The sequence below is a fragment of the Pleurodeles waltl genome, chromosome 6 (genome assembly GCF_031143425.1).
Source record: "Pleurodeles waltl isolate 20211129_DDA chromosome 6, aPleWal1.hap1.20221129, whole genome shotgun sequence".
NCBI lineage: Eukaryota > Metazoa > Chordata > Amphibia > Caudata > Salamandridae > Pleurodeles > Pleurodeles waltl.
Genome location: NC_090445.1, coordinates 1,721,973,765 through 1,721,986,271, shown reverse-complemented (window position 1 = coordinate 1,721,986,271; position 12,507 = coordinate 1,721,973,765). Strand labels below are relative to the sequence as shown.

General features: G+C 49.4%; 1 protein-coding gene across 2 annotated transcripts in view; it reads right to left on the bottom strand.

The window, feature by feature from the left end:
* The window catches only part of ATAT1 (alpha tubulin acetyltransferase 1), a 256,943-nt gene that overhangs the window by 108,931 nt on the left and 135,505 nt on the right, over positions 1–12,507 (bottom strand). For both annotated transcript variants that reach the window (XM_069241957.1, XM_069241956.1), the window contains exon 9: positions 12,169–12,385. In XM_069241957.1, the coding sequence (XP_069098058.1) occupies positions 12,169–12,385 (217 nt within the window). The remainder of the gene's footprint in view (positions 1–12,168; positions 12,386–12,507) is intronic.

The window sequence follows — 12,507 nt, the reverse complement described above, 5'->3', positions numbered from 1 at the left end:
TTGTTTGGGGACCCAAATAGGATGTAGACAGAAAGCGAGTTTTGAAGGTGGTCCCATTGTCTGAGGACCACCACAGGCTGAGCTATGAGCAAAAATGTCTTGTAAAAGTAATGCCCTGCAAAGCATTATGGTGCGAGTTTTTGTGCCTCAAATATTATGGTATGTTGACTGCAATGCTCAGAACAGCCCATAGAGGACACCACAATGAAAATAGCATTTGTAAGAAACATGGTCATGTAGCTATATAGTTAGCCCCTAGAAGGAATAGCCACACAAAAGGAAAATGGCAATAAATAATGTAGTGCAACCAAATATTTGGACCCTGAAAGACATAGTGCATCACACATTTTCAGGGGTAGCAGGCCTATAACAATGATATTACAAAAACAAGGCCCTTAAAACTCAAGCTATTCCCAGCTGTACAACAAACGTTCCAGCCATGAGAGCACTTAAAAAGACACTGAATAGTGGGAGGGGTTATTATTTTGAGGTCCCCACTATGGGGACCCAAAGATGATGTAGACAGAAAGAGCAGTTTGTCATTAATTGTTTGTTGGTGGTCCTACTGTCCTGGGACCACCATGGGCTGAGTTATGAACAAAAATGTTGTGAAAAAGAATGTGTGCAAAGCATTATGGGTGGAGTTTCCGAGTTCAGTTAATGTTGTAGTATCAGCTCTTCCGCTGGGCTGGGAGAGCCGCTTTTGAGGATTTCTGTTTCACCGTAAAACATTTACCAATTTCAAGTGTTTAAGGGGAGAGCCACAAAAAATGACTCTGATTAGGTAACTGTGAACAATGGGACCAGCAATTCAATACCGCCAATCAAGCTCACACTGATGTGCTTGTTTGCGCTGTAAGCGCCGTGGAACACAAAAGGGAAAGAGAGAAAAAATAGTTCACCCCCACGCTGAAGTATATTGGCAGTCATGCAATGATCCACGTAACGGGAACTGTCCCCAAGGCGGTACAAACGGAAATCATTTACCAATGACATCAAGGGATTTTTGAAAGTCAAGACCGCGAACAAGTGAAAGTGATGGGCGTGACATGGGCGTGGTTAAAAGCCCAGGAAGTTACAACGGGTCAAAGCGTCTGTGCACTCGACCTAAAAAATAAAAAGAATGGTAAGAAACAAGTAAAGCAAATACTTTCGAAAATAGTGACGGCTAATCAGGCCGGTGACCTGTTTACAGTCCGGCCCAAAGTCTGATGAAGGTCTATTACACAAACCTGAGGACACTTCCCATTCTGGGTCGTGGTGAAGACATTTAACACCTAATCTGAAAATCACCACCAATGAGAGACAAGTACGAGTATCCACCCTCAACGGCTAGGTGAGCAGCTACCAGCAGGATGGCTCATTGCTGCACCCACTTCTTCAGCCAAATCATTTCCAAACATAGGATTCACGACCCTATAGCACTCTTCCTGTGGGAACAAAAGACGGCAGTGATGTCGTGCAAAAGGATCTGTATGCTGCTCTCCGAAAGGAAAGGGAGAAATCCCTTCATTACAAATCAGACTGATCAGTGCTCAACCATATTTGTGTAAAGATGCTCCTCCAGACTACAGCCTGATACATCATGTCATCGAGATGGACACCCCAGCCCAGTGAAGAAGCTTTCATGGCCATGGTAGCTTCAGCTTAGGGAGGACTGAAAAGACAGCCCCCCTGAAGGTTGGAGGGGCCCATTCATCAGAGTAGAGCAGGTGATCTGTACAAGAAATCTGAGGCTCGCCTGACGTTGGAGCCGCTATGATTTGAGGCACCAGTAATGGACTCTCATATGACACCTGTCACATGCCATCAACAATATGTAGGAGGCCACAAAGCCAGGCAAACATGAGACTTGCAGAAATTGTCACTGTCAAAGAACCTCGTAATCATCTCCTGAGAGGAGGAAAAGCCTTCGTGCGGCCGTGTCCAGTAAGGCCCCGATAAAGGTCGGCTTCTGTGTAGGAGCGAGGCAAGACTAAGGATGCCAACCAACCTCCCACAGTCAGTGCCGGTAAGATGTGGCTCATGGACAGCACCAGGACTTGTCCTTCTGGATGAACAACTTTGGAAGGCGGAACTCGGGGATGGTCTCAAACCACCATCATTCTAGGAAACCAAGAAGTAAAGGGAATAGACTACTGTAGCCCTTTTATCCACCACTGGCAGGGGATGGTGTGAACTGCTTCTCCAGCTGCTGCTGGAGACGATGTCCCCTAGATCTACCTTTGTGTTGCACCAAGGGCAGTCCACAAATCCGTGGCATCCAGTTTCTAACCTGCGGAGTGGTCTGATTTCAGGGCCGTCGGACCCGCTGCAGGCCGCCTGTTGTGCTGCGGTGTCTCCATTCTGACCTGCGGCGGGGTCCGGCGGGCAGGAATTGGGCTGCGGCCCTCACCGCGGTCTAGTGTAGCACATTGTGGCTTCGCAGATGCTTCTTGCAACGCTTACAAATTACCCTGCCTTACCTTCATTTCCTGGGGTCGTGCAGGGGCCTATTCTTGTTTCTTCATTTCTTTCTGGCTTATGGGGCCCCGTTTCTTCTTCTCCTTGTTCCCATAATCCTGTTGATTCCCAGCATGCATTGGTGGTTTTGCTTGTCTCTTTCCAAAATTGTGTCTTTCTCTTTCATATTCAATGTATATTCACAATCCAAGATGGCGTCTTTTCTTTTTTCTGTTTGTCACTTCCTGTTCATTAGTATAAAAGGGGCCTGGGTTCTCTTCCTTACGCTGCAACACTCCTTGTTTGGTGGCGGATCCACGCTCCTGTTTGCTGTTCCTGTGGGGTAATTCCTGTTGACTACTCCTGTTGTTGCTCAGCAGTTCCATTCCTTGAATTCCTGGAATTCTGCAGCTCTCTTACTACCCTGTACTCCTGCGGTATTTGCAAGTGTTTTTTTTCCCTTTGGGGTTTTCTCTGGGACTCCTTCTGGAAGGCACAGTCTGCCTTGACGTCTACCTTGTCAGCAGCACCATGGCTACCGGAAAGTGGCGGCCCTATCTCAGCCAAAGGAGAACGTGCAAGATTCAAAGTCGTACTCCTGTGTCATTCGACAAGGACAGTAAGAGAAGGGTGGAACATGACACCTTTGCCATGAAAGGAGAGATCCAACTTCAACCAGTCTCAAGCCTAGGAGGACATTTTCTACTGTCAGAAATTTGTCAGAACATGTATCCATCAGAAAGACTGTTCTCACCCAACCAAAAATGACAAAGATCACTCTCATCCAACCAAGAGATCCACAGGTCATTTACAAGTGAGTAGTAAGAACAGCATTAATGTGGAACTCAGAGTTCAAAGAATATTCACACTCAAAGGAAAATTATGACGAGTTCTCTAGCTAAACAGGAGATCAAAGAAGCAGGCATCCCCACTCATCAGATACAAAGAACATTCCCACGCAAGAAAAAGTTCAACAGAACATTCACATCCAACCACAGACTGCAACGAGCACTCATGCAAGGATCATTCCTGACCTACGAACTATGAAGAGCGTCCATGATGAATCAGGAGTTCAGAGAATATTCACAAAGGAGTATAATAAAAAAGTACAAAGAGAATGCACACCCAAGGGAGAGAGTTCAAGACAACACTTAGAGTCCACCGAAAGCTACAGAGCATTCACACCCAACTGAAGTACAAATAAAATTCATGCTGAACCAAGCGTTGGAAGAATATTCAGACCAAAATAAAAAGTAAAAAGACCATTTGGACCCAACGCAGAGTTAAATGGTCAATGAAAAACTGCAAAGAACAGTCACATCCAGCCAATCAACCAAGACATCCAAAACAAGTTCACACCCAACTGAGCACAACAAAGAGCATTCATGGTGAGCCCACAGTTCCCACAATCACTCAGGAGCAACGAGGAGCTCCCGCATCCAAGCAAGAGTTCCAAACAGCACGAGTTAACAAACAAGTGATGGAAACACCAGTCCATGCTCCTACGAAGGAGGCCATAGAGGCTCAGTCATATGGCGTAAGGAGAAAGCAAAGGCCAGGCCTCATAACTTTGTATCGAAATAAAACCTCCCGAACTTCATAAACCCTTCTGGCCTCACCAACAGTGCTCGCTCCATGTGTGCGAATGAGGAACACCTAAGTAAGAAAAGGCTCATTCTACCCAAACAACATCAAGTGTGCGGAACTCCACATCAGGGGAAGAGTGTGCTGCGCTATAAAATGGGTCATCACCATCCAGAATAGGACACGACTGCTGAGGAAAGAGCTGCCCAGTAATATTTTAGGTTTCTAGAGAGGATTTTATCCAACAAACTCAGGGAAAAGGGCCACATTCCACAGTCCACACGGGGCTTCATAGGACAACAGTGTTCACACAAGTGAAAAAAGGCAAGAGATGCAAAGGTGTTTAAATAACAATTATTTTTATAGAAAGGTTTCTACTCAAATTGTAAACGATGGAGAAGTAATAACAGTATGCTGATCTTTAAACAAAAGGGTTTGGGCTCTTAACTGAACAAAGGGCCAGATAGGAGGGTGGGAGTTGCAAAAATACACATTTCGTTCAGTTAGGTGAGGCCACAAGCTGGATTGAAACTGCAGGCCTCCCACGAAGCAGCCTTGGCACTGTTAAAAGCGACAGGAGTCCGTCACCCCCAGCACGGCGCACGTTAGGGGCAGACATTACTGGGGGGGCAGCCGTGTGTATATATTTTTGGGTTTTGATTATAGTTCAGTACTGCGGCTTGGTAAAAGCTGCCACTGAAGTGGAGTGAACAAAAGTTAATGTTGTGTGAAAATGCTTCATGACAATGTATTAGTAGGTCTTGCAGAATTGGCAATGCTGAGGTTACACTGCGATCAGACCCGCAGAGTTTAGGCCCCCATCGAGAACAGTAGCAGGAATGATTTCTATAAGCGCCCTTGCCACTCTGCTCATGACAAGAGGCTGGGAACAGCTGCCTGGATCCGAGCTCTGAATTTAGCCCTTTTAACCACCACTTGCCCCCGGCGTCAAACAACACGAGTTAAGGTGGACAGGAGGTCTGGTGATGTCAATGCTGGGTGTTCTCAGGACGGCTCAGAGAGCTGGGATGGGGCAGAGAGAGGAAAAGCAAGAGTTCGGAGGAGGGTAAAGGGAAAGAAAGCCGAAGAAAGAAGAAAGGTTAGAAGTGGTGCAGCGAAGGCAATCTCACCACTCAAGAAAGAGACAAACATGCAAGCCCCTGACAGCAAAGAGACCTCTAGGAACACAACCCACCCAACAGACAGGGACATGCAGTCTAGATACAGCAGATGCAAGGAGACACATGGCAGATAGAATGGCATAAACGGGGGCCTCTGCTGTCCGACACAGACCTCCTCCAGCTGCGGCCTGCACTGAGCATTGTGCTCCGGAGCTCGGAGTTCCTCTGCCTGAGGTTTGCATGGGTCTGGTGCTACGGAAAAGGAGTACATGGGATCTGTACTACCGAACCGCGAGTTGTCCTACCTGGGGCCTGCATGGATCAGGTGTACAAGGAGTGCATGGGCTCTGTGCTATCTAACGGGGAGATCTTCTACCTTGGGCCTGCATGGATCAGGTGTACAAGGAGTGCATGGGCTCTGTGCTATCTAATGGCGAGTTCCTCTACCTGGACCCTGCATGGATCAGGTGTACAAGGAGCGCATGGGCTCTGTGCTATCTAACGGGGAGATCTTCTACCTTGGGCCTGCATGGATCAGGTGTACAAGGAGTGCATGGGCTCTGTGCTATCTAACGGGGAGATCTTCTACCTGGGGCCTGCATGGATCAGGTGTACAAGGAGTGCATGGGCTCTGTGTTATCTAACGGGGAGATCCTCTACCTGGGGCCTGCATTGCTCAGTTGTACAAGGAGTGCATGGGCTCTGTGCTATCTAATGGCGAGTTCTCCTACCTGGACCCTGCATGGATCAGGTGTACAAAGAGTGCATGGGCTCTGTACTATCTAACAAGGAGTTCCTCTATTAGGAGACCTGCATGGCTCAGGTGTACAAGGAGTGCATGGGCTCTGTGCTATCTAATGGCGAGTTCCTCTACCTGGTACCTGCATTGCTCAGTTGTACAAGGAATGCATGGGCTCTGTGCTATCTAACGGGGAGATCTTCTACCTGGGGCTTGCATGGATCAGGTGACAAGGAGTGCATGGGTTCTGTGTTATCTAACGGGGAGATCTTCTACCTGGGACCTGCATGGATCAGGTGTACAAGGAGTGCATGGGCTCTGTGCTATATAACGGGGAGATCTTCTACCTGGGGCCTGCATGGATTAGGTGTACAAGGAGTGCATGGGCTCTGTGCTATCTAACGGCAAGTTCCTCTACCTGGTACCTGCATTGATCAGTTGTACAAGGAGTGCATGGGCTCTGTGCTATCTAACGGGGAGATCTTCTACCTGGGCTTGCAAGGATCAGGTGTACAAGGAGTGCATGGGTTCTGTGTTATCTAACGGGGAGATCTTCTACCTGGGATCTGCATGGATCAGGTGTACAAGGAGTGCATGGGCTCTGTGCTATCTAATGGGGAGATCTTCTACCTGGGGCCTGCATGGATCAGGTGTACAAGGAGTGCATGGGCTCTGTGCTATCTAACGGGGAGATCTTCTACCTGGGGCCTGCATGGATCAGGTGTACAAGGAGTGCATGGGCTCTGTGTTATCTAACGGGGAGATCCTCTACCTGGGGCCTGCATTGCTCAGTTGTACAAGGAGTGCATGGGCTCTGTGCTATCTAATGGCGAGTTCTCCTACCTGGACCCTGCATGGATCAGGTGTACAAAGAATGCATGGGCTCTGTACTATCTAACAAGGAGTTCCTCTATTAGGAGACCTGCATGGCTCAGGTGTACAAGGAGTGCATGGGCTCTGTGCTATCTAACGGGGAGATCCTCTACCTGGGGCCTGCATTGCTCAGTTGTACAAGGAGTGCATGGGCTCTGTGCTATCTAATGGCGAGTTCTCCTACCTGGACCCTGCATGGATCAGGTGTACAAAGAGTGCATGGGCTCTGTACTATCTAACAAGGAGTTCCTCTATTAGGAGACCTGCATGGCTCAGGTGTACAAGGAGTGCATGGGCTCTGTGCTATCTAATGGCGAGTTCCTCTACCTGGTACCTGCATTGCTCAGTTGTACAAGGAATGCATGGGCTCTGTGCTATCTAACGGGGAGATCTTCTACCTGGGGCTTGCATGGATCAGGTGACAAGGAGTGCATGGGTTCTGTGTTATCTAACGGGGAGATCTTCTACCTGGGACCTGCATGGATCAGGTGTACAAGGAGTGCATGGGCTCTGTGCTATATAACGGGGAGATCTTCTACCTGGGGCCTGCATGGATTAGGTGTACAAGGAGTGCATGGGCTCTGTGCTATCTAACGGCAAGTTCCTCTACCTGGTACCTGCATTGATCAGTTGTACAAGGAGTGCATGGGCTCTGTGCTATCTAACGGGGAGATCTTCTACCTGGGCTTGCATGGATCAGGTGTACAAGGAGTGCATGGGTTCTGTGTTATCTAACGGGGAGATCTTCTACCTGGGATCTGCATGGATCAGGTGTACAAGGAGTGCATGGGCTCTGTGCTATCTAATGGGGAGATCTTCTACCTGGGGCCTGCATGGATCAGGTGTACAAGGAGTGCATGGGCTCTGTGCTATCTAACGGGGAGATCTTCTACCTGGGGCCTGCATGGATCAGGTGTACAAGGAGTGCATGGGCTCTGTGTTATCTAACGGGGAGATTTTCTACCTGGGACCTGCATGGATCAGGTGTAGAAGGAGTGTATGAGTTCTGTGTTATCTAACGGGGAGTTCCTCTATCTGGTACCTGCATGGATCAGGTGTACAAGGAGTGCTTGAGCTCTGTGTTATCTAACGGGGAGTTCCTCTGCTAGGAGACCTGCATGGATCAGGTGTACAAGGAGTGCATGAGTTCTGTGTTATCTAACGGGGAGTTCATATATCTGGTACCTGCATGGATCAGGTGTACAAGGAGTGCATGAGCTCTGTGTTATCTAACAGGGAGTTCCTCTGCTAGGAGACCTGCAGGGGTCAGGTATACAAGGAGTGCATGGGTTCTGTGTTATCTAAAGAGAGTTCCTCTACCTGGAGACCTGCATAGATCAGGTGTACAAGGAGTGCATGAGCTCTGTGATATCTAACGGGGAGTTCCTCTGCTAGGAGACCTGCATGGATCAGGTGTACATGGAGTGCATGAGCTCTGTGTTATCTAAAGGGAGTCCCTCTACCTGGAGACCTGCATGGATCAGGTGTACAAGGAGTGCATGGGCTCTGTGCTACCTAATGGGGAACTCCTCTACCTGGAGACATGCATAGATCAGGTGTACATGGAGTGCATGAGCTCTGTGTTATCTAACGGGGAGTTCCTCTGCTAGGAGACCTGCATGGATCAGGTGTACAAGGAGTGCATGAGTTCTGTGTTATCTAACGGGGAGTTCATATATCTGGTACCTGCATGGATCAGGTGTACAAGGAGTGCATGAGCTCTGTGTTATCTAACAGGGAGTTCCTCTGCTAGGAGACCTGCAGGGGTCAGGTATACAAGGAGTGCATGGGTTCTGTGTTATCTAAAGAGAGTTCCTCTACCTGGAGACCTGCATAGATCAGGTGTACAAGGAGTGCATGAGCTCTGTGATATCTAACGGGGAGTTCCTCTGCTAGGAGACCTGCATGGATCAGGTGTACATGGAGTGCATGAGCTCTGTGTTATCTAAAGGGAGTCCCTCTACCTGGAGACCTGCATGGATCAGGTGTACAAGGAGTGCATGGGCTCTGTGCTACCTAATGGGGAACTCCTCTACCTGGAGACATGCATAGATCAGGTGTACATGGAGTGCATGAGCTCTGTGTTATCTAACGGGGAGTTCTTCTACCTGGGACCTGTATGGATCAGGTGTACAAGGAGTGCATGAGCTCTGTGTTATCTAATGGGGAGTTCCTCTGCTAGGAGACCTGCATGGGTCAGGTGTACAAGGAGTGCATGAGCTCTGTGCTATCTAACGGGGAGATCCTCTACCTTGGGCCTGCATGGATCAGGTGTACAAGGAGTGCATGAGCTCTGTGCTATCTAACGGGGAGATCTTCTACCTGGGACCTGCATGGATCAGGTGTACAAGGAGTGCATGAGCTCTGTGTTATCTAACGGGGAGTTCTTCTACCTGGGACCTGCATGGATCAGGTGTACAAGGAGTTCATTGGCTCTGTGTTATCTAAAGGGAGTTCCTCTACTAGGAGACCTGCATAGATCAGGTGTCCAAGGAGTGCATTGGCTCTGTGCTATCTAACAGGGAGTTCCTCTACATGGAGACCTGCACGGATCAGGTGTACAAGGAATTCACTGGCTCTATGCTATCTAACGGGGAGTTCTTCTACCTGGGACCTGCATGGATCAGGTGTCCAAGGAGTGCATGGGCTTTGTGCTATCTAACGGGGTGTTCTTCTACCTGGGACATGCATGGATCAGGTGTACCAGGAGTGCATGGGCTCTGTGCTATCTAACGGGGAGTTCTTCTACCTGGGACCTGCATGGATCAGGTGTACCAGGAGTGCATTGGCTCTGTGCTATCTAACAGGGTGTTCTTCTACCTGGGACATGGATGGATCAGGTGTACAAGGAGTTCACTGGCTCTGTGCTATCTAACGGGGAGTTCTTCTACCTGGGACCTGCATGGATCAGGTGTACAAGGAGTTCATTGGCTCTGTGTTATCTAAAGGGAGTTCCTCTTCTAGGAGACCTGCATGGATCAGGTGTCCAAGGAGTGCATGGGCTCTGTGCTATCTAACGGGGTGTTCTTCTACCTGGGACATGCATGGATCAGGTGTACCAGGAGTGCATGGGCTCTGTGCTATCTAACGGGGAGTTCTTCTACCTGGGACCTGCATGGATCAGGTGTACCAGGAGTGCATTGGCTCTGTGCTATCTAGCGGGGTGTTCTTCTACCTGGGACATGCATGGATCAGGTGTACAAGGAGTTCACTGGCTCTGTGCTATCTAACGGGGAGTTCTTCTACCTGGGACCTGCATGGATCAGGTGTACCAGGAGTGCATTGGCTCTGTGCTATCTAACGGGGAGATCCTCTACCTTGGGCCTGCATGGATCAGGTGTACAAGGAGTGCATGAGCTCTGTGCTATCTAAAGGGGAGATCTTCTACCTGGGACCTGCATGGATCAGGTGTACAAGGAGTGCATGAGCTCTGTGTTATCTAACGGGGAGTTCTTCTACCCGGGACCTGCATGGATCAGGTGTACAAGGAGTTCATTGGCTCTGTGTTATCTAAAGGGAGTTCCTCTACTAGGAGACCTGCATGGATCAGGTGTACAAGGAGTGCATGAGCTCTGTGTTATCTAAAGGGAGTTCCTCTGCTAGGAGACCTGCATAGATCAGGTGTACCAGGAGTGCATTGGCTCTGTGCTATCTAACGGGGAGATCCTCTACCTTGGGCCTGCATGGATCAGGTGTACAAGGAGTTCACTGGCTCTGTGCTATCTAACGGGGAGTTCTTCTACCTGGGACCTGCATGGATCAGGTGTACCAGGAGTGCATTGGCTCTGTGCTATCTAACGGGGAGATCCTCTACCTTGGGCCTGCATGGATCAGGTGTACAAGGAGTGCATGAGCTCTGTGTTATCTAACGGGGAGTTCTTCTACCTGGGACCTGCATGGATCAGGTGTACAAGGAGTTCATTGGCTCTGTGTTATCTAAAGGGAGTTCCTCTATTAGGAGACCTGCATAGATCAGGTGTCCAAGGAGTGCATTGGCTCTGTGCTATCTAACGGGGAGTTCCTCTACCTGGAGACCTGCATGGATCAGGTGTACAAGGAATTCACTGGCTCTGTGCTATCTAACGGGGAGTTCTTCTACCTGGGACCTGTATGGATCAGGTGTACAAGGAGTGCATGGGCTCTGTGCTATCTAACGGGGAGTTCTTCTACCTGGGACCTGCATGGATCAGGTGTACAAGGAGTTCACTGGCTCTGTGTTATCTAACGGGGAGTTCTTCTACCTGGGACCTGCATGGATCAGGTGTACCAGGAGTGCATTGGCTCTGTGTTATCTAAAGGGAGTTTCTCTACTAGGAGACCTGCATGGATCAGGTGTACAAGGAGTTCATTGGCTCTGTGTTATCTAAAGGGAGTTCCTCTGCTAGGAGACCTGCATGGATCAGGTGTACCAGGAGTGCATGGGCTTTGTGATATCTAACGGGGTGTTCTTCTACCTGGGACCTGCATGGATCAGGTGTACCAGGAGTGCATGGGCTCTGTGCTATCTAACGGGGTGTTCTTCTACCTGGGACATGCATGGATCAGGTGTACCAGGAGTGCATGGGCTCTGTGCTATCTAACGGGGAGTTCTTCTACCTGGGACCTGCATGGATCAGGTGTACAAGGAGTGCATGAGCTCTGTGTTATCTAACGGGGAGTTCTTCTACATGGGACCTGCATGGATCAGGTGTACCAGGAGTGCATTGGCTCTGTGTTATCTAAAGGGAGTTTCTCTACTAGGAGACCTGCATGGATCAGGTGTACAAGGAGTTCATTGGCTCTGTGTTATCTAAAGGGAGTTCCTCTGCTATGAGACCTGCATGGATCAGGTGTACCAGGAGTGCATGGGCTCTGTGCTATCTAACGGGGTGTTCTTCTACCTGGGACCTGCATGGATCAGGTGTACCAGGAGTGCATTGGCTCTGTGCTATCTAACGGAGAGATCCTCCACCTTGGGCCTGCACAGGAACTCCACGGATCCAGTGCTGTTTGACATGAAGTACATCTACCAATGATCTCTGCTCTTCTTCCCTCTAAGGGAGGAAGAGATAAAAAAGCGCGGGGAGGGTAAGGGGCACAAACATATATCCGGACCTCTGCTGTAGAAGAGAGCTCTGGTTCGTGGAAGTGGTAGCTCTGCTCCACCACACCCTAGGCTAGGAGAGGAGGTGAGTGAATTACTGATTAACTACAACTAGGAATGCAGAGGGCTCCTGGGCTTGCTTCTCAGTCAGACCTTCTATCACTCAAGATGCCACATTTTCAAGCATCCACCTTATTCCACTGGATTAGATGCATGATCTCTGAAAGTAGATAACGGCGTGGGTTCCCAGGGTGGGCAAGGATATATCACTATAGGAGCCAGGCCTGAGTAAAACGGATGCTGCTGGCCTTGATACGCATTCTCACCTGGTTCTCCTCCTTGGCCCCTCGGCTGCGTCCAGCTCTCCATTCGTCTGGCCTCTGGCTGAGCGCGGGCAGCAGATCTGAAGGTTCTTGAGGAGCTCCTGCTCCTTCTGGAGAATCTTGGAGCTGACTCGGCTTGGGGACGCCCCCACACTGCTGGAGCGGTTCATGGACCGCGACTGGTTGAAGGGCCAGGGTAGTTCTGTTTCTTCCTTCAAAACTGGATGCAGAAAAATGAGCCAAAGGTTAGCTCCTGTTCCACCCAAGGGCACCACACCTCACAATACCCCCTAGTTAATGAGTTGCAAAAGGTGCGGACTGAGATGGGGTGATCTGAGACCC